General features: G+C 41.9%; 1 protein-coding gene across 1 annotated transcript in view; it reads right to left on the reverse strand.

The window, feature by feature from the left end:
• Nucleotides 1-473: 473 nt before the first annotated feature.
• STYX (serine/threonine/tyrosine interacting protein) overlaps nt 474-21258 on the reverse strand; it is a 28483-nt gene continuing 7698 nt past the window's right edge. Inside the window, exons 2-11 of the mRNA XM_029078779.2 lie at nt 18437-18469; nt 16945-16998; nt 15331-15428; nt 12926-12986; nt 11694-11730; nt 11270-11309; nt 11130-11180; nt 9800-9872; nt 6348-6441; nt 474-4034 (exon numbers count right to left, since the gene is read on the reverse strand). Of these exons, the coding sequence (XP_028934612.1) occupies nt 3961-4034; nt 6348-6441; nt 9800-9872; nt 11130-11180; nt 11270-11309; nt 11694-11730; nt 12926-12986; nt 15331-15428; nt 16945-16998; nt 18437-18469 (615 nt within the window). The 3' untranslated portion in view covers nt 474-3960. The remainder of the gene's footprint in view (nt 4035-6347; nt 6442-9799; nt 9873-11129; nt 11181-11269; nt 11310-11693; nt 11731-12925; nt 12987-15330; nt 15429-16944; nt 16999-18436; nt 18470-21258) is intronic.

The raw sequence follows: 21258 nt of genomic DNA on the forward strand, positions 1-21258 counted from the left end.
TGCCTGCCTCTCAGGAGGGGAGTTAAAATGTGGAACAAACTAACCCCCTAAGGAAGGGCAGGAGCACCTTTCTTAATAGACCGTAAGCTTGTCGTGGGCAGGGACCGCGTCTGTTATATTGTCCTCTCCCCAGCGCTCAGTACAGTGCTCTGCACACGGTAAGCGCTCAAATATGATGAACTACGGCTGGCTGCCAGAAAAGTGGGTCTTTTTAGGGAGTCGACCTGGCTGGGTTGAGTTGGTTTGACCGCTTTGGACCGCACAGGTTACCAAAAGGAGCACAGCCCTGGAAAGACATACGCTTGGGCCAGGCCCCGCTCCCTCCAAGGGGAACGGTCCCTGTGAGAAATTAAAATCGCTTGTTACCCATCTCGACCCTTGCCGCAGTCCTTTCACAGTTACAGCCGCTCTACTTTCAGCGAGCAGCTCCTTCTTTTTTTCCGGCTTGAGAATGGCACAGAAGATACTCTGGGTATTTTGAACACACTTTAATAGAACCATTCATCTCACAAAATAAGTCTGTAATACTTTGTGCCAGGGCTAGCAGCATCTTGCACTGTGGCATTCCTTTACACTTAATCCAATGTACAATTACTGTGTTAGAAGCAGAGTAACTTAAACATGTTTCCAAAAGAAGTAAACACTGTGGTTTCCCCCCCCACCCTCCCGCTTGAGTAGATTTTGCTGCATAGTAAATTGCAACCGGTCAGTACGTCACTGACTTCTTTAACCCACCTGGAATTGTGAGGTATGATCGCTCCCATGAGCAGGGAGCCAGCATGTAAACCTGAATGTTTAAGTGATCTTAGCTGCCATGAATGAGTAAGAAAGAACCCCCAGCATTAAAGGAATGGTAAGTTAAGAATGGTACATTTGAAAAAACAACCATAAAAATGAAAACCCAGTACTTTAGACATTTCACCACAGACTACCGTTTCCCTACTCAAATATACACATAGGCATAAAAACAGGATGAACAAAATTGGCTCTCTTAGAGCAAAAGACCATGTGGCGCCAAGGGCCCAGTTACCACCCACCCTGCTGACGCTCAGGTATATACATACATCCCTTTTCTCCCCTCCGACTTGAAGAATCTTAAGCTTCATTCGGCTTTCTACCCATGTTGAAAAAGTTTATAAAATCAGAAACTTTAAAACAGCATCGGCATGGTCTAATGTTCTCTGATACCGCCTTGGTGAGTTTCAACTACGACCACGAGGCACAAGAGGCATCCTTAACCAGTGTCTTGCTCGCGGGAGTTACGAAGAGCTGCTGTGACAGTAAATGCCACTCGCCTCACTGCTCTAGAACACTTCCTCACCCTAGAGGAAAGGTAATTTTTTCTTTGTCCTACCTGAAGCCTGGAAAACATTCAGGTTTTACACTCGCCCGGGTCGGCAAGTTTTAAAGTAGCGCTCGGCCGAGCCCTGCTTCCTCCGAAAACACGCACCGGAAGCCGACTTCCGTCGTGCCTTATCGATCACATTGCACGTTAACATCTGCAGAGTCCAAGTGAAGTTCAGGTCGGTAAGGAGGTGGTCAGTTCTTTAACCGCTTGGCTAAAACTCAAAAAGGGCAATGATCGCTGACCTTGGAGGCGGGTTCCTCCCTCCCCGCCTTAAAAGGGCTTCACAGTGGTATAGGGGTGGAGTTTTGGTCAGTAAATTCGGACGGTGACCTGGGACCCGACTACCGCTTACAAAGGAATCCAGCTGAACATCCTTATCCTTGGGGTTGTGATGGAACCGAGAAAAATTCAGTGCTGGAAGTGACCTGACGATCCCGAGGTAAGAAAATTATAAAATACGCCCAAGTGGGGTGCTCGATACGAACGAGGAAGAAAATGTCTCGGCCTTGGAAGTATCTCCATCACAGCCCCAAGAAAATAAGTGCCCCTCATCAGGGGTGTGACACTGTCTAGCGTACTGGGTTAGGCATGCACTTAAAGGTTAGCTGACTGAGAGGTGCAAAATCATGAAGGGTATATGCTATCGGGTGGGTAAACCAAGGCAAGAACACATCAATAGGGTATGAGAGATGCTGAGAAGAAAAAGTCTTTGAGAGAGCTAGGACTCCTCCTTCTCACCCCTTAAGTCAAATTCATATGAAAAAATGAACCGGAACAAGGGGTGAGCTCCCGGGGACGGGGGGCTGTAGAAATGCAACCGCTTTAGAACATCGAGGACGGACAGGCGTAAGGAAGGGAGGGCTCTAGGTTCTCTCTCAGCGACAGGAGTCACCTGAAATGTGAGGGAAAAGCAAAGCAAGAACTGAAATGACGGTACAATACCAAGATGGCTGCATGGAATTACTGAGCACAGTCCCTTTGGTTAAAGAGAGGGGGTTGGGGGGGATAGAAGAGGCATTAAGGGAAACAATTTCTCTCACGTGCAGCCGAGCAGGTAGTTAACAGCAGCAGGAAACTGGAGTTTTGTCCATGCTGGTCTTCACTAAATTAGAAAAAGGTAAAAAGTTACTTAAGAGGGACTCTTCCCACCCCTACCTCAGCCCTGGAAACAGGTAGACTCCTGCAACCCTTTAGGGACCTTGTGAATTAACCTCAAACAAAACCATGGGGGAACCCCAAGATCCCCGCAGTGATTTTCCTGGGAAGAGGAGAACGGGGAGGTAGGGGCATGCACCCCATAAAACTAGATCCCGTTTTGTAGTTCCTTTATGGGCAAAGCCTACAAGGTCCTTGCAACTTCAGAAGTTTTCTTTTTGTCGCTAATGGGAATTGAAAACATTTCTACCAGTAGAGCTTTCCTACAAACCTGACACTTCAAAGATTAAGAAGTGTAACCTGCGACCCCCGGGTGGAGGGGGCAAAAAACGTTGCCCGTTTCACACGATTGGCCAAAGCCTCGCAAGCTTCTACTTTCCAGAAGTCCTTTAAGCAATCTGAACTGGCCAATGGTATTTACAGGGGCCAACTGTAGCCTGTGGGACAATGTAAGTCCCCGGCTGCTCTCCCATTTGGAGAACACAATTATATATATATATATATATATTAAAAAAAAAGGTTAACAGCTTTAACAATGAGACAAGGCACTTTTCTCCTTGGGCTTCACTAAGAGTTGACAACATGGGGCCCAGATGCACATGGCCTTCAGTAACAGCAACAGTTCGGCACAGAAGAAAGAGCAGGCAACTCATTCTCAAGAATGAAGGAGATGGAACGGTCGTCCTCTTCCCCCAAAAATGGAAGAGAGGGAAAATGTCTTGGAAATTCCTACCCCAACTGCTCTCGTTGGCAAGCCGTACCGCTAGTCAGCAAAATCAAGTCTTTTTCTTTTTAACTAATTCCTACTCCGGCGTACTAGCCAACCACGAGAAACGATCTGTAGAAGTCATCAGTGTCGGGGTCAACGTAAGGAGGCGAACCAAATCAGAGGGCTTGTTCTGGCTCCAGATAAGTGAGGTTTACTCACAATGGGACAGAGTTCAGGTTTCTACTGAAGTGTTGGTACAAGAGGCTCCGTCATAAAAAAAAAGAAAAGAAAAATCGAATCTTTTTTTTAAAAAAAAAAAGTATTTACAGAACACAAAATGAATTTTAGCAAACTTTTCTTTAGTAAATTCTCTTGTTATAAATTACAAATAACTTTATAAACAAATAACCCTAATTTGCATTGTGTTTAAAGTAATAACTTTATATCATACAAATAAAGAAATTTCAAGTATGAAAAGTGCATTATTGCAATAATACCTCTTTGCAAGTCCAAAAAATCTTGGTTTATAATAAAACTGTAAAGTGTAAAAAAAGTAAAACAATCAGTGCCATCTATTCAAGAAGTCTGGTATCTTCTCCGTCTGTTGCTCAGCCAGTGGCAGAGAGGCAGTGGCACCTGGAAGCAACGTGACTGGAAAAGAAGCCACTCGTAGGATTTCCGTTTCCCATTGTGAATGTAATCTTCCTCTTCACACCGGAATTCCCTTCCTCCTCGGAAGGGACTCTTCTTAGCCATTCTGTGCAGCTGCCACCTGCATACTGCCAAATTCCTCTTCCTCTTCGTGCGTTCGCTTCAAGCTTCCTAAAAAGTACAAGTTCCGAAGAGCAGAAATTGCACCGATAACCAACATTTAATAGGGCTGGGAAAAACTCAGGGGCTGGCATTTTCCAGAATTTCCACCAACTTAAACCTCACCAGGGAAGACAGGACGGCATCTGTCAGTTGAAAAAATACCAGTATGTTTGGCCAGAGGATGGCTTTTCAAATGTGTGAAGGGCCGACACCTAAGAAATGCACAGGTAATCCGGTTTTCGTTCTAGACGTAGACCTTTTGTGAGCAATTTTGGAAAAGATGCTTGACCTTAATATTTGCTTCAGAAAATATGTAACAATTTGTGTATATATTGTATATATATATTGTTAGTCAATATATATACAGTATATATATATAGTTTATAGACTATATATAGACTATATATATAGACTAACAATATGAATTCAAAGAAGACCATGAAAAAAATGGGGCAAGTTGAGCTGTCCATTGCAGAAGAGACCCTTGGGAAGCCCAAACAAGTATGGCAACTTCCAAACTGAAGGGAAGGACAGGCCTTGTTTACGCACAAAAACAAAGAACTATTATTCTGTTTGAAAGAGTGCTGAATTGGACACTGGCTGTCTGTATAATTTTTTTCTCCTGACATCTGACCAGCACCTGTCTCACCCCTTAATCAATCGATAGTATTTATCAAGTGCCCAGTCTGTGAAGAACACGGTAATCCACTGGAAGACTGGTTGAGTAAGAGACGTAGTCTCCAACTTCCAGGACATTACAACAGGGAGGCTAATAGACACAAGTCATTCTCAGAATGCAATGGCTGTAGAAAATCAAAGCACAGAAGGATAAAATAGAAGACAAAAACATGCATAAATGCAAAGGAGTGTAAAGTTTAAGTGCTTTTGGGGAGCTGCTGGCTAGCCATGATCTGGGAAGGCCTCCTGGAAGGAGGGGAGGTTCAGAAGGGCTTTAAAGGATCGAGAGAGTTGGGGTATGGTCAACTTAAAAAAGGGCAGGAGTTTAAAGCAAGAGGAAGGGAGTGTGCACAGGGCTGGTGGTGGAAGAGTCAAGAATGAAGCAGTGAGGAGCTTAGCTTGGGAAGAACAAAGTGCAAGATGGGGTGGAGTGGGTCCGGGCAGCCAATGGACTGCCTTGAGACAGCATAAGGAAAGTCTGCCAGATGCCCACAAAAACAAGATAGGTACCAAATCATCAGCATGGTAGTTTTGGGCACTTTGGCATCTGGGAAAATTCAACACTTCTCATGAGATGGTGGCAGAAACTACAATGCTCTCAGCCTCTGCCCAGGGAGTGAATGGATCCATCCATTCATGGTCTTTCTCCGCTCTGACCATGGAAACACAATTTGGCATGGTCACATGCCCTTCTGGCCTATCCTGGTGGGCTACCTTCAAAGGCCACTAGAAACTCTGGAGGGGGCACATACTCTCTTATCCACTACGGACACCAAACTCTCCCCCCTTCTCCTCCACTAACATTTCTGGACTCTCCGAGAAGGAAAGGGGAGGAGGGAAGAAGGAAAGGAAGGGGGGCAAGGGTGGAGACAGAGGCAGAGAGGTGGGAAGGGAAGGGGAGAAGCCCTCTTGCTATTGCTCTACCCAGTTCAAGGTTTGCTTCCAGGGCAGAGCACAGGGCCAGGACATAGGGCACCAGTGCCATATGGGTACCAGGTGCTTCCACTGATTTAAATCAGATTGTAAGACAAATCTTTGGATTTTTGTTACTGGAAAACGGGCCCCATCAAAAAAGGGAAAATTCCTCATTTAGGTTGGGAGTAATTCAGGAATACTGGCGAAGAGGCCTGTTGGCAAAGAACCACCTCTTTGTCACTGGGAGGAGAGAGTCAAACATCTCTTTATCGCCTGCTTCTCTGTTTAGAAAATCCCTATTCACTTTCAAACAAAACTCCCTGAAGCAACTGCTGGCTTCTAAGCTTAAATTTCATGCACTTTTTTCCCCTTCTAACCTCATTTCCCTTTTTCTGAAATTAAAGCCCCACTGTGGATATTTCCGCCAAAACTCACTGTAGGAATTCCCTTTTTACCCATAAAGGAGTCAAACTTAAAAGCACCTGGGCCAAAGACGGGCCGCGTAAGGGGCTTAATGCTAAGCGGTCAAGCGGCAGACTGTCTGAGGCAGTAGATGGCTTCTCTTTGGAGTTGGGTCTCTTCTTTCTCTTCACACTTTTTCTCTAATGAGGTTTTAATCACCTACAGATGGAAATGCCTTCCTAACTTCAGACAAGCCAAATGCACCCCTGCTTTCTCACCCCCCAGCTCACCCTCAAAAACTGCATGACAATTTTACCCAAGTCTTACCTGTAGTACCAGGTTGGACAGATAATGATCTTTCCAGTTGCAATGGTGTCATCATCTGTATCGTTAACTTTGCTAGATAAATGGCTTCATATTCCTAAGTGGAAAAAAAAATCAGAATACGAGTCAATGGTAGCTCTATCCTTATTATTTTTTGAACATACGAAATGTCAGTGAGGCAGACCGATTCAGTATTCTGTCTCCTGCAGTAGCAGAAAAAGTTCCCCTTCAGGATTAGAAATGCACTAACACCCAAATTCTTCCCTCTGATAATCCATCTAAGACGCCATATGCATGAATCTCTTTTAACGTGTCTCTTTCTCCAGCAACTTCCTCTAACATCCGTAACTTCTTCCTCTCGTAGCCTATGGACCTCTCCTCCATTTATTTATCTCAACCCTTCTTAGACTACTGAGACTTTCCACCTCTACGGTTTATTAGGATGAATAGCTCCAAATGTTCAGCCTCTACAGTATGAAAAAATGTCTACTGTGGTTTACTTTGAGCCTTCTACCATCCAACTTTAATGGCACCCCTCTCATCCTGTGTTTTCATGCTTTGTAAATTTCCATGGTGGTCCCTTCTCCAAAACCTCTTCCAAGTGAAGAGTTCTAACCTTTTCCACCTCTCCCGATATGGAACATTTCTCCTTGCCCTGATCACCTTGGCTGTCCTCACTATTCTCCTCCACCTCTATTACACCCTTCCTAGACAGCTGTGGTAAAACAACTGCGGGTGTGGACATGCCAGATTCACGTGGTGATAAGTACTTGTGATGATAAGTACTTGTGGTGATAAGTGATAATAGTACTTGTTACTATTGCTTTCTATGCCCTCTCTAATGCATTTTCCAGCACATTAAATTAAGGGGACAGACAACAATACCAGGTTCTCGGTCCAAAATGTGGCAACTGCAGTTACAGATTTGATGGTTTTCCCCTAGGTGCAATACCTTATGCTTGCTCACAGTGAAGCTCATTTGCCACTTTTCTGCCCATTTCTAAAGATTTATTCGCTCAGCCTCCAATTCATCTCTATCCCTCCACGTCTATTACCATCTATCAAAACTCAGGATCTCCCGAAAACCAACATATGAAACCTGAGCACGTCCTTTTGAGGATGATTGGTAGAAATGTTTAACGTAACCAGTTAGCCCCTTTATTTCCCTTTCTTTAACCAGCAACACAATTATCCGTAGCCTCAGTGTCTCATCTCTCAGCCACCTTACTCCCCATAAGACAACACTCTCTCTATTGATTACTCCTTTAAAAAAAAACAACCTCTGGATTAATCTTATCAAACGCTTGACTATCTAAATATTTTGTTTGCTGATCTCTTCTATTCACATGCTTAGGGAAGCCCAATTTACTTCTTAATAGTTTACCGAACATGATACATTCTTCCATACTTAAACCAGTTAAACTGTAGTGGGTTTTTTGTAGAGAAGCAGCATGACTTAGTGGAAAGAGCATGGGCTTGGGAGTTAGAGGTTGTGGGTTCTAATCCCCACTCCGCCACTTATCAGCTGTGTGACTTTGGGCAAGTCACTTAACTTCCCTGTGCCTCAGATACCTCATCAGTAAAATGGGGATTAAGACTGTGAACCCCACGTGGGACACCCTGATAACCTCGTATCTATTCCAGTGCTTAGAACACTGTTTGGCACATAGTAAGCATTTAAATACCATCATCATTATTGGTTTTTTTTAAAAAATGGCATTTGTTAAGCACTTCCTATGTGCCAAGTACTGTATTAAGCGCTGGGATAGATACAAGTTAATCAGGATGGACACAGATGAGATAACAAGCACAGAGAAGATAAGTGACTTGACCAAGATCACACAGCAGATAATCCACATATTTATGGAGCCCTTTAGGGAACTCTGATAAATGAGAAATGATTTCCCCATATAGAAAGTATGATGTTTGCCTTCCCACCAGGCTCTGGGTCTTTCTAGTGGGTCACTGATTCCAAGCCTACCTTCAGAGTCTACTCATTTGCTGGATATTCAATGAGACTAAATGGCCTAATTCCCCGAGAACAACTCTGAAACACTCTTTAAAAATGACAATAACACTATCCACTGTGGTCTGGTAATTGTTTGTAATAATAATAATAGTACTTGTTAAGGGCTTATTATGTGCCAAGCACTGTTCTAAGCCCTGGGGTAGATACCAATTAATCAGGTTGGATATAGTCCTTGGCCCACTTGGGACTCACACTAATCCCCATTTTACAGGAGGTAACTGAGGCACAGAGAAGTTCAGTGACTCACCCAAGGTCACCCAGCAGTCATGTGGTGAGGTCAGAATTAGAACCCAGGTCCTTCTGACTCCCAGGCCCATGCTCTATCCACTATGCCAATAATAATAATGATGATGGTATTTGTGAAGGGCTTACTATGTAGAAGCAGCGTGGCTCAGTGGAAAGAGCACGGGCTTGGGAGTCAGAGGTCATGAGTTCGAATCCCGGCTCTGCCACTTGTCAGCTGTGACTGTGGGCAAGTCACTTCACTCCTCTGTGTCTCAGTCACCTCATCTGTAAAATGGGGATTAACTGTGAGCCTCATGTGGGACGACCCAATTACCCTTTATCTACCCCAGCGCTTAAAACAGTGCTCGGCACATAGTAAGCGCTTAACAAATACCAACATTATGTGCCAAGCCCTGTTCTAAGTGCTGCGGGAGATACAAGGTAATCAGCCTGTCCCACGTGGGGCTCACAGTCTTCATCCCCATTTTACCAGATGAGGTAACTGAGGAACAGGGTAGTTAAGAGGCTTGTCCAAAGTCACAAAGCTGACAAGTGGCAGAGCAGGGATTAGAACCCACAACCTCTGACTCCCAAGTCAGGGCTCTTGCCACTGAGCTATGCTGATTACCTTCACCTTGTCCTGGATGGTCACTCCACTATGATCCAGTTGCCCTGCCTTATCTGCTCCATAAAAACATCTGGAATCAGGATATGCTCTGCCCTTCTCCAACACTGAATTACAGAGCTACTGGGTCTCTCTCCTTTCATGCCTGGGTGCACCTTTTATTCCATGATCAAATCATCAAGTGGCTCTTAACTGGTTTCCCTAGCTGGCACCCAGCTCGAACTTTCTGAAGAGTTTTCTCTGTTATTGGTGTTGGCATTCCTTGTAAAATTCTCTCCAAACCCTTTCAGGTCCATCTAACTTTCTGTTTGACCTAGACCTGTCGAGGGTAGTACAGTTCCCAGGCTCTGACCTATTTCACCCTGCCACGGCTTTGCTGTTAACAGAGAGACAACTGGGTTTTGGGGAAAATTAGACCCTGACTGTAGAGAGAAGCAAAACCGGTGAGGATCTTACTGAAGTAACTTTAAGCTTCCAAGAAGCAAAGACTACATTCATTCAAATCACACTGAACATTATTTTACCAGTTACCTAGGTGAGTGCCTAAATGAGGAAAATGCAATCTGTGAAAGTTACCTGAAGTTGATGAACAAACCCAGCATTGGGATTTATGCAGAATCTCCTTTCTTGAACATAAGTAAATGCATCCCTGGGGGGAAAAAAAAAAATTTAATTTCTTCCCTGACAAAAAAACATGAACACAGAGAGGCTTCTCCAAAGATAGCTCATTCTAGAAATTCTCTCCAAAATGGCCTAAAACAGTTCATTCGCAAGGGGCTACTCTCTTGCAAGGTATATACGAGTCTCTTAAAAGCAAGAGGGTCTTATCATTGTACTTTTTCAAACATGATCCCATGCCTGTCACACTGTTTCCCAAGTCAGTTTTCAGTAATTTTTAATCCCTTCTTTACTACTTGCCACGGGTACCAAGTTTGGGAAAATGGGATCTTGGGTAAGGAAAGGCAAAGACTCTTATTGAAGTGTGAGTGAGTTAAATTGTTGAGCACCAAATTACATTGCTTTAACTATGAGAAAAATTCATTCGATCATATTCATTGAGTGCTTACTGTGCTGAGCACTGTACTACGCACTTGGGAGAGTACAATACAAGAGTCAACAGACACATTCCCTGCCACGACGAGCTGACAGTATAGAGGAAAGCAAAATGAATAATGAAAATGGATGAGTCTTCTACACTCAGTCAGTTATCCTCTTACAGGTAGTTGTGCTCTTGAAGAACGTTATGTTATGGAAACACTGCGCTATAGTACTCCTACGCTGGCCGACGTCACATCGATGAACATCATCATTTCTTCCTATACTGAACCTACCTGTGTTCACTGTAGATCGTGCTTTATCCGGAACAGGCTTGGATTGTGAAAAGAACATTCCCTAACTCTTCAACAGCGCCCTATCTATCGTGCATTACAGCGGAACTCTTTATGCCATAAACACAATAAATTTACCAGCCTACAAAATATTTTTTTTTTTTGCTTGCCCCAAAGAGACTCATGGATAAAAAGGTACATGAAAGCAGCCATCTAGCTGAAATAGTTTCTCTCTCACAGTGAGAGGCCGTTAGAAAGGTGCCGTTAATCTTTACTTCAATTTCAAGGTACCAAATTACATGATTACAATCAAACCTTCCAAAGTTTTCGTGTTTAAAAATGAAAACTTTCAGCATAATGGACACTGTTTTCATATATACCCATCGAAAACAGGGGAACACTTAAAACTGAGAGAAAGCTTTTAGCTACAGGGGCTGGGAACATCTTTTTCTCCAATCAGACTCATCAAGGCAGGAAAAATGAACTAGGCAAGGACAGACCCATCTCACTATTTCATCTTAGCTTCTGCCCATACAGGAAAATGTAAAGGCTCTGGAGTATTTTAATTTGATCCTTACCTGTACTTCACTCCAAATGTCTCCATAATGTACGCAATAACTAAGGCAGCACTGAAGAAGAAAGGAAGACCTTTCAGATGACTGGACCACAACATTTAAGAACGAAATTGATGAACTGAACAAGAAGTTATAGCCTTTACCTTCTGGATATCCCTGCATTTCCATGAACAAGAACTTTTCCTAAAAAAGAAAAATAAATTCTACAGATTATTCTGATAAAACAGAAAAAAGGGGTTTACGATGTTGGCTAAAAATTTTCAACTGCCAGATGAAGTAACTTTTCAAAATGTGATAAACAGAAAAATAATTCCTTCCTCCAAATATGTCTGTCACAAACATAGACATGCCACTAAAAGAAAGTCAGGTAAAAGACATTCATTTCACCTCTTGTTACCCAAGGATAAATTTTTAAAAATTAAGCTCAAAGTTATATTCCCATACAATTTAGAACTGTTCTCCAATCGAGTTAAAAACAGGGCTTGGACATCTGGAAAAAAAAGATCCAAACAATAATCTGGAGAATTAAGCACATTCCAATCTGTTTAATTATCCAGTGATAATTACCTCCAGTTTGTAAGCTCCCATCAATAAATTCTTTAGTCTAGGATAACAAAAAAGATTAGATTCAGTTGTGGTCGTAGTAACAGCATTCATTAAGCACTTACTCTGTGCAGAGTACTATACTGAGTGCTGAGAATACATCCGTTTATTGTACGGCTATAAAATCAGTAAATTGTAGACTGTACGTTCAGTTATACTTCGAGTTAGTCCATGATTTTGCACTGCTTTACATCTACATTGCATACAGATTTAGATCTTTAAAGATCTATTAGCAACTGAGGAAATGGAAGTTGAATGCTTAAGATGCTTCAAACATGTTTCCTCAAAACTCCTCAAAAAGTGGTGTGTTCAAATATAAAACTCAAGTGTTTCAAAAGACTTCATATTTAAAGAATAATTACTAAACGGAAAATGTTAATGCTAGCAAATGTGAATGTTATATTTCAAGGCAGTATTGTTTGAAAACAAAGTTATTTAACAGATGGAAAGACAAAGATAGAAAATATAATCTGCATAAGGATCACTGGCTCAGTGGAAAGAGCCCGGGCTTGGGAGTCAGAGGACATGAGTTCAAATCCCGCCTCCGCCATTTGCCAGCTGTGTGACTTTGGGCAAGTCACTTAACTTCTCTTTGCCTCAGTTACCTCATCTGTAAAATGGGGATTAAAACTGTGAGCCCCCACATGGGACAACCTGATCACCTTGTATCCCCCCAGTGCTTAGAACAGTGCTTTGCACATAGTAAGCACTTACCAAAAACCACCATTATTATTATTACTTTACACTATAATAGTCTGGCTACTCTGAAAAAACTAATTTAAGGATATCGGAGCTGATTAAATTATTTCCTTAGAAAGCTGTAAGCAAATATTACAGCTAATATTGAGTTTAAGTAAAAAATTACTCTTCCTTATCTAATTTCTGGCAAATCTTTTTACCTTTGGCTCTTCCATAAAAAACCAGAAACTTTAAATACAGCATCTAACTTAGGGGTCCCCTAGGGAAAAAATATATATAATTAAAATTAAAAATAATATTTCATTAATATGAATTTTAGAGTGGAGATATAACTGAAGAATACTTAAGAGTGCTATCAGGTTGCTCAACACTTTCAAGTGAATTTAAACTTACTCCCTTATATGCATAAATGCTGTTAAAAGAAGACCATAACTTGAATGTTTGGGGTTGAAGAGCAATTTTATCAGATTGACCAAAAAATGCGCTGAGATACCTACCATAGGGAAAAAACGTATTATATTTTCAACAGGAGTATCTGCAATATCCAAGACTAAATACCTGAAAATAAAATATTTCACCGTGAGCATAATGTATTAGTAAATTCACTCTCTTTCTGCTGGGAATATTTAACTTTGAGAATTTTCTTGGCAGAAATTCAGCTGTAAAAATCTATGGAGTGGGCAGGAAACTAAATTGATCTCCCTGCAAGGCAGGATATTTATTTCGTAGGACCCTCGCCATTTTTCAAAATGAAAAAGCATGGCCCCGTGGACACTGGTGATTAAATAACTCGGTTCAACCGTGGGTAAAGCGGAAGCCTGAACTCTTGGCTCTGGGCCCACTGCCCTCGCCTGCCAAGTCGTTCATAATCAACATCTGATCCTGTACTTGGCAATACTAGAGGTCTTTTTACAGAAAGTACACCTCGGTATTGCCGTCCAACCATAAGCTGCACGCGGGCCCGAACTTGATTACGTTCTTTCTAGTTTTAACCTTAAGTTTCTGGCCTCATACATGCTGAATGCACTGTCATTTCCAGAAGCCCGCCTCTGAGGTTCCCTCCAGATTGTAAGCTCATTGTGGGGCAAGGAATGAATCTGTTTACTGTTATACTATTCTCTCCCAAGTGCTTAGTACGGTGCTCTGCACACAGTAAGCGCTCAATAAATACGGTAGAATGATGAGTCCCCTCAGCCAGGGGCTACTGCCAATGTCCACGCTACTGCCAATGTCCACACTGAGGACTCTTCTCTGTGATTTCAAACCAGGTTGGGTTGCCCTTTTGCAATTTTAAGAATATCACGGAGAAATCGTAGTAAACCACGAGCATGGACGGAGCCCTCCTAAGATCACATCTCCTCCGAGAGGTCTTCTCTGACTAAACCCTCATCTTCCCTATTGGTCATTCCTTCTGTGTCGCTCATACACTAAGATCTCCACCGCCCCCCGCCTTAGGCACTTGAGAGTCAAGTCATCCCACGGCACTTCTGTACAATATCCTTACATTCTGTCACTCCCCATATCTGTAACTTATTTTAATTTCTGTCTCCCCCTGTAGATTGTAAGCTCCTTGTGATTAAGGATCATGTGTATAAACTCTATTATACTGCAGTCCATGCATATAGGAGGGTGCTCGGCACACAGTAAGCACTCAAATACCTTTTCTCTTTAAATGGTATTCGTTAAGCACTTACTGGGTGCCAGGCACCATACTAAAACCCGGGTAGGTACAAAATAATCACGTTGGACACAGTTCATGTTCCAACTGGGGCTCAGTTTTAAGCCTCATTTTACAGATGAGGTAACAGGCGCAGAGAAGTGAAGCGACCGTACCAAGGTCACACACACAAGTGGCAGAGCCAGGATTAGAACCCGGGTCCTTCTAACTGCCAGGCCCGTGCTCTTGCCACCAGGCCACGCTGCTTCTCTACGGACTGACAATACGTCTTAAAAAGGTAACTAAAAAAATGTGATCAAGAGTGGGAACTCTCTAGATGAAGAAATTTGTAAAAAAGTTATTAAGGTCCTCTTTCCTGACACCCAAATCCAGATTACTGAAAATCCAGAAATTTAAAAAGAATTTGATGAAACCTGTCTTGGAGGCCACTTGAATGGAAAGCCACCAGGCTGACTGCAGAATTTTCAGAGCTCAGATTTTATTTCTGACAGAGAAATGCACTTTGAGGCTTCACTTCTGGGGAATAATGTTTTCCAAGCAAGCACTTTGAGGTTGCGAAAAAAAAAAAAACTTGGGAAGCCAGTAAAAAGCTAAATTATAAGTACCTTGGAGAGAAGAAGAAGGAAAAAAAAAACCCTGCTGGGAAAATGGGGACTTGGAGGAAAAGTTTCCAATGAGCCAAACCCTACAATCTCTGAGATCACCTGAAGGAAACTCTCCAACCAGGGCAGTTCGGATACAGAGGGAAGTCCCGGCTACTATGGGGACACCCATGGAAACTCCCACCATTGTGAAGCGAGCTCTGAGAGAAGGCCACTCTTACATCTCTGAACACCAGATGCTAATTCAGAGTCAAATATCAAAAAATAATCCAACAGTAGCCACTCCTGAAGACTCTGGCTGCCTCAGTTCCTTTCTCCCTCCTCAGATTGAGCGCTCCATGTGAGATAGTGACCTATGTCCGATCTGATTACCTTGTACCTACTCCAGGGCTTAGGACAGGGCTTAGGATAGTAAAAATGTAATAAATAACACTATTACCAACAACAAGTTTCACTGTAGAGAGAATCTACCCCAGAAGAGCAATAAATTATCATACAACTGCACGAGAAAAACCCAAAGAATTTATGAACTAGGCTTTCAGAATCATATATTAGAAGGCTTTTCTTGAGTTTGCTTTAACAGGGTGGGGGGTTTTCAAACCCAGCTGCACTAATATCTTACCTAAATAACTGCTGAAAGTTTGGTTTAATAAAGTTTGCTTCAATATTTTGCCTTATGCATATAACGTGAGTTATTCCATATTTCTGTAGCATAGATAGCTGGAAAAAAAAAGTGTAAAAGTAAGTGGCATTAGAAACATAAAATCCCCTTGTTGTAGCACTGACTTTTTAATAAATTCAGGGGCTCCCACTTAAATAGTACACTGTAATTCTATAAGGGTGAGATTCAGATTTTTATGTCAAGCTAGAAAAAAAAATTACTGTACACAGAGGAACTTGTCAGTAATGAATGAATCAAGGGTCAATAGACTGAACTCACACACCCTCCCAATTCTCATCTTCAGGATATTTCTGCCACCCCTCCCCTGGCCCCCCAATCAACCCCAGCATTTTTGAAATGTTTTCTTTAATTACACGTTGGGATAACACAGACCATAGAAAATAGCCCCAAATAACAAAAAGGAATGGACAACATACAAGCTCTAGAGGGACCCTGTTACGTTGGCAGTGTTATTTTATCAGCTTCGGAGTAATGGAAGGTTCTCCAGCAAAGCCAGTTCCTAAATCTTCAGATCCTTTCCCTTTCACTTTTAATAGTTCCCCCAAGATCTGATCAAAGAAGCCTAACTCTGATCATTTAAAGTGCTCAAATAGTCAACATTCACTCCTTCTTTTGGTGAAGTTCAAGTCATTTCAAGTATAACTGTAGCTTGACAGAAATGTTACAAAAAGACTTGCTTCAATGGGTAACTGAACTATGATATATAGAGATATAGAGATAAAGACATAAAGATATATTTAAATATATTGTTATCATTTTCTAAAACATGCCAGCTAAAGGCAATGTTTATCGACACTTTAAGTGCTTTACCAGTGTGGCAGTACTTATACCAAAGGTCTACACCGCCCGAGATATTAAGGGCATGTTAATTTTTCCAATTTTTTCCGAATAATTGCCCAGATCAGTTTGATAATATAGCCGAGCCTACAGGGTGCATAATTTGCAAAATTATAATATCCTGTAACGGTGATATTTTCCAAATCAGCCCACCAAAATTATTTTACAGGCTAGACTTAACTGCCTGAAAAATGCACAAAAGCCCCCCAAACATTGAAATGTTAATGCTGAACACCAAATGCATTTTTCTATGGTGAATTTTTCTCTGAACCAAACAACTGTAAACCTTCAATTTTCTCCATTTGAAATTAAGTAACAGTAATGTATGCACTGGGTTTAAGTAGGTATTTGTTGTGCCCTGTTTTTTTTTTGTGAAAGGCATGACATTCAATAAGTCAATTATAAATAAATACTCATGATATGTCAAATATATTCTCCCTTTCCTGTCCCAGAACAGTCCTCAAAAAAAAAAATGTTACCAATCCCTGAGTCCCTTTCATAGAAATTGACAAATGCAACCTTTTACCCCACAACTCACTCAGCAGTTTTCTTCTTTAATCACATCAGAAGAAATGAAACACCCAATCCCAATGAGTCACAAATCAATTTACATATATTAACTGATTTCCCATTTAACATATGGGAAAGAAAAAGCCTTCAAGCTTCTGAGCACTTTGTTCATACATTATTTTGGTGATGATAACTTAACAACCATACCTTGCTTTTCATAGCCGAAGAATATGGGCCTAAAAACAATCCAGGCAATATTTCCTTAAAAATAAACGAACAAAAACAAAACAAAAAAAGTTTGAGAGATTAATCTGAGCTTAATATATTACCATTTCTGTGCACATTTTCCATCAAGTTCTACATTCATCACGCTTTCACGGATACCAGAAATCAAATCCTTTTGGGGTGTTTTAACAGCAAGACAGAGGAAACAACTAACTGAAAAGAAGAGACCTACATATACGATTTATATGCTGCAGTTGGAGAGATGTCTTTGATACAGCTGTAGTACAATTTTACATTCTAAACTGACTAAGCTTCATTTATGCAGCAACCATCAGGAGAACAGTGTGCTGGACAGCAGCATCATTTTCAAATAGTGAAAATCCTCCTTTCTGTTAAGCTTAAATACGCTTGTTTACTTCTTCTTTATCCCCAGCAGTTTTAAGGCACTCAATCAGCTCTCTCCGTCTAACCTCACCTGGCTGATTTCCTACTACAAACCACCCAAAGCAGTTTGCTCCTCCATCATCCATTTACCCATTGTACTTCGATCTGGTCTATCTGGTCACCCACCCATTGCTCACATCCTCCTTCAGGCCTGGAGCGTCCTTCCCCTTTCACATCTGACAATCCACCACCTTCCCCACCTTCAAAGCCCTCCTAAAAGCCACATCTCCTCCATGAGGCCTTCCCAGAATAAGCCTTTCAATTCCCTTGTTTATCTTCCCCTCTACGTTGACTATGCGCTCGGCTGTGCACCTCTTTAGCACTTTGATACTCACTCCGGTCACCACGATACTTGAGTAAATATTATGTATTATTTCCTCTAGCCCTAATCTATTTTAATGCGTCTCCCTCATAGACGCTAAGCTCCTTGGGGGCAGATACAGCACCTACCAACTCTACTGTATTGAACTTTTCCAAGTGCTTAGTACTGTGCTCTGCACCCATACAATAAATATCACTGCATCTTTTCATTCCACCTCACCTGACTTCTCACAGAAACATTTAATGGAAGGATTCTGACAGCTTTAAGTCCCGTTAAGTCTACCCAAAAAGTAATGTCAAAATTTTAACTTTCTGGTCAGGCGAGTGTCAGAAATTTCCAGAACATCCTATTCATGCTGAATGTGAAGTGATCTGCCTTATCGTCTCAAAGTGTTTTACAAGCCTATTAACCTCATTTTGCAGTTGAGATTAAATGACCCATAGTCACTTGAATTTCAGGCCCAGAAGATCGAAAATAAAGCTGATACTCTCGACCAGGCTCCGGCAGGCGCTCTGATATCTAGACAGTAGGCTCTCAACACCTCACCTTCACTGTGGACCTGTCATCAGCCCCAGGAGAGGGGATGGACAGTAGCAGTTTAGAACTAATCTTTCTCCTGCTGTAACCACTGAGTTACAAACCAGAGGTGAGTCCTGAACCTGCAGGGTTGTTTAATGTGCTCATACGAAAAGCCAACGAAAGTCCTACCTGCATTTCTCGTCTCATGGGATAAGTCCAATCCTTTAAAAAAAAAAAAAAGAAATAAAATAAAATAAAATGAAACCTGCTGCCAAATTCAGGAAGTAAAATCAAAATCACGACAGTTGCTTAAAATTTGACTCTGCGCATTAAGGAAGTTTAATGTATAGCTCACCTTGGTTTTGTAAACAGAGAGAAAATCAAACTGCAAGAACAGCAGGGCAAAGCACATCGGCTGTGTGACATTGGGCAAGGTACTTTATTTCTCTGGGCTTCAGTTATCTCAATCAGATTCTTCCACTGAACTACTGATGCGGGTTCAGAAATATAATCTAGATGATCAAACTCTGATGTATTATGTGGATTATCTTCAAACTGCCTTTTCCCCAGAGCCTGACTCTCTAGACTGGTCACAGTACTTCTTTAATGCAGCTCGGTGATTTCTCGAAAAAGCTTGTTAGCAGCAAAACTGGGTTTGTGACTTCCTTGTAATGAAAATGACCCAAAGTATTCCAAACTCCACCACATTCCTTGCTCACCAATCGATCCAATCAGTAGTATTGATACACCCTCCCCTTTGAATTGTCTGCACACTCAGTTGCATACCCCTTAAGCATCTAGATACTCAGCCCAGTCCCACGGCACATAGGTATCTACCTACCCTTATACTCCACTTCTCCTATGTATAATTTATTTTAATGTTTAACCAGAGGACTTTGGGCTGCCAGAAATAAGGAAAGTCTGTAAACTTCCTATCACATGCCAATGGCAGACCATATTTAGGGACATTCTAAATGGCCACAAATAAAAAAAAAAAAAAAAAAAAACCAAAGTAACAAAAAAAAAATTATTTTATCCCTGGTACAAATGTGCACTACTTAGAATGTGCAAACTGAAGGTAAGATTTGTGTCTTTGAGACCAGGGGCTAAACGGGAATGGCAAGAGTTCATTCTGACCGTGGCTATTTGGCAGAGAATAAGGTGCAGTGGGAATAGGTGCAGGATCCATGTGGAACATGTTGGCCTCTGTGATCCAGAACTATTGGTGCAAAATGGGATTTTTACGAGGAGGAGGTGAAAGGCTCATTGGCGAGGGGAATCGGAATTCAGCACTGAAGTGGACCTTCCGAATTAGGTGGAAACTGCTGCCTAAGGTGTACTAAGGTGTACTTTTTTCAGATGATGATTCGATCCAACGCTGGGGGATATGTTAAACAACACTTGTTTTCGATCCAGGTGTGGGTGTGTCAGTGTGGGGATAGAAAAAAACCAAAAAAAAATAGGTTCAAATCTTGGATCAGTCTCAAGCACCCAGCTTTGAAATATTCATGTATGTGAATGAACTCCAACTATTTACTTTAAAACTTTTCCTGGGTGTGTATTTGGACTTCTCTGTGATTAAAAACAGTCCCAGCCAACCCAGAGTAGGGGGCTTTGGTAATAGTATTAGTAGCATTTATTAAGTGCTTACTGTGTGCAGAGCGCTGTACTCAATGCTGGGAGAGAATACATAGATGGGAATTATACTTGTATAATTCTCACGGTCCTGGTCTATCGAGGGGCCCAGGGTGAGTGGCATGCGATGTATCCCCAACTGCAGGACGAGACTGACATTAAATATGAAACGCCTGGCTCTGCGATTCAAAACGTGTTGCTGTCTATATTTTTCCGTAACATCCCTCTTAAAAAGAATAGAGCTGTGTGACCTTCTACAGGCTAGCCAACAAGCTAGCAGCAAAGTCAGAACTGAGACTTAATACTTGGGATTTAAGTCAACACAATAACTCTCAAATTTTGAACAAAAACACCAAAACGTTAAAGAATTTGTACAACACCAAAACTAAAATTCGGGAAATGCAAACACTAAGACTCAAAGTAATGTTAACTCACCACATACTGGATTTAGACTTCTAAATATATTCTCAATATAATATGTGCAGTGTAGAAAAATTAGTGTTGCTCTAGGAACCCAAAATTTACTCAAGGAAGGTGGGAACATAAAGGGTAAAACTGAATTTACAAAGTTTTGGAGCTTTTCATTTGGCTTTGATTTTTTAATTCTCTTTCCTTTTTAAACATGGAAATTCCCTGGAAATTCTTCAGAAGAATATTTAAGAACTAGCACACAGTGATTGCAACTCACCTAGTCCAGATCATTTTTTAGCACTCCAAAAACTAATACCAAAATCACTGCTCTATCAATTGAGGGCATACGAGAGAACTGCTTGCAAGTGAAAGCACACACCACATGCGCATGCTGAACTTTGAGATACGAAGATAACCCACTGACAGAGATTTACCAGGGTGAGTGGGTGAGACCGAAAAGCTGCTGCTGAAAATTCCTCTCACAATGGGCCAAGGAACAACTGTCCTTTCCTGCACTGCGGTATTGGCTGCTTTCGGGTTTCTCTTTCGTTTCTTCGTTTCACCCCTTGTCCCAAGTTTTGGCCATCCCAATTCAGACTGCTACACCCCGGGGAATGGTCTGCCATAGCTATCTGCAGTGTACGACTTTGTTTCCAGTTTTTTTAAAAAAACATGTCCCTCCCTCCTCTCCCAACTTGTTCCTCTCACCTCCACTCATCCTTTAAGAGAGGAGTGGGGCGTTTGCCCACGTAGCAAAGGTGTCCTGCACCATGCATTGCTTCCTCAATTCCTGCAGACAGGCTGTGTTTCAACACCTCCTCCTTTTTGATCCTATTGGGGTACCTGGCTTGAGTACGGAATACGGGACAGAGGCCAAACTGCTCCGGAAGTCAGAGGGGTATCGGATGCAGTGCCAGTTCTTAGTCTTTGCCATTCAGTACTGCATCTCTGGGGAAGAATTTCCT

The sequence above is a fragment of the Ornithorhynchus anatinus genome, chromosome 14 (assembly GCF_004115215.2).
Source record: "Ornithorhynchus anatinus isolate Pmale09 chromosome 14, mOrnAna1.pri.v4, whole genome shotgun sequence".
Classification (NCBI taxonomy): Eukaryota; Metazoa; Chordata; class Mammalia; order Monotremata; family Ornithorhynchidae; genus Ornithorhynchus; species Ornithorhynchus anatinus.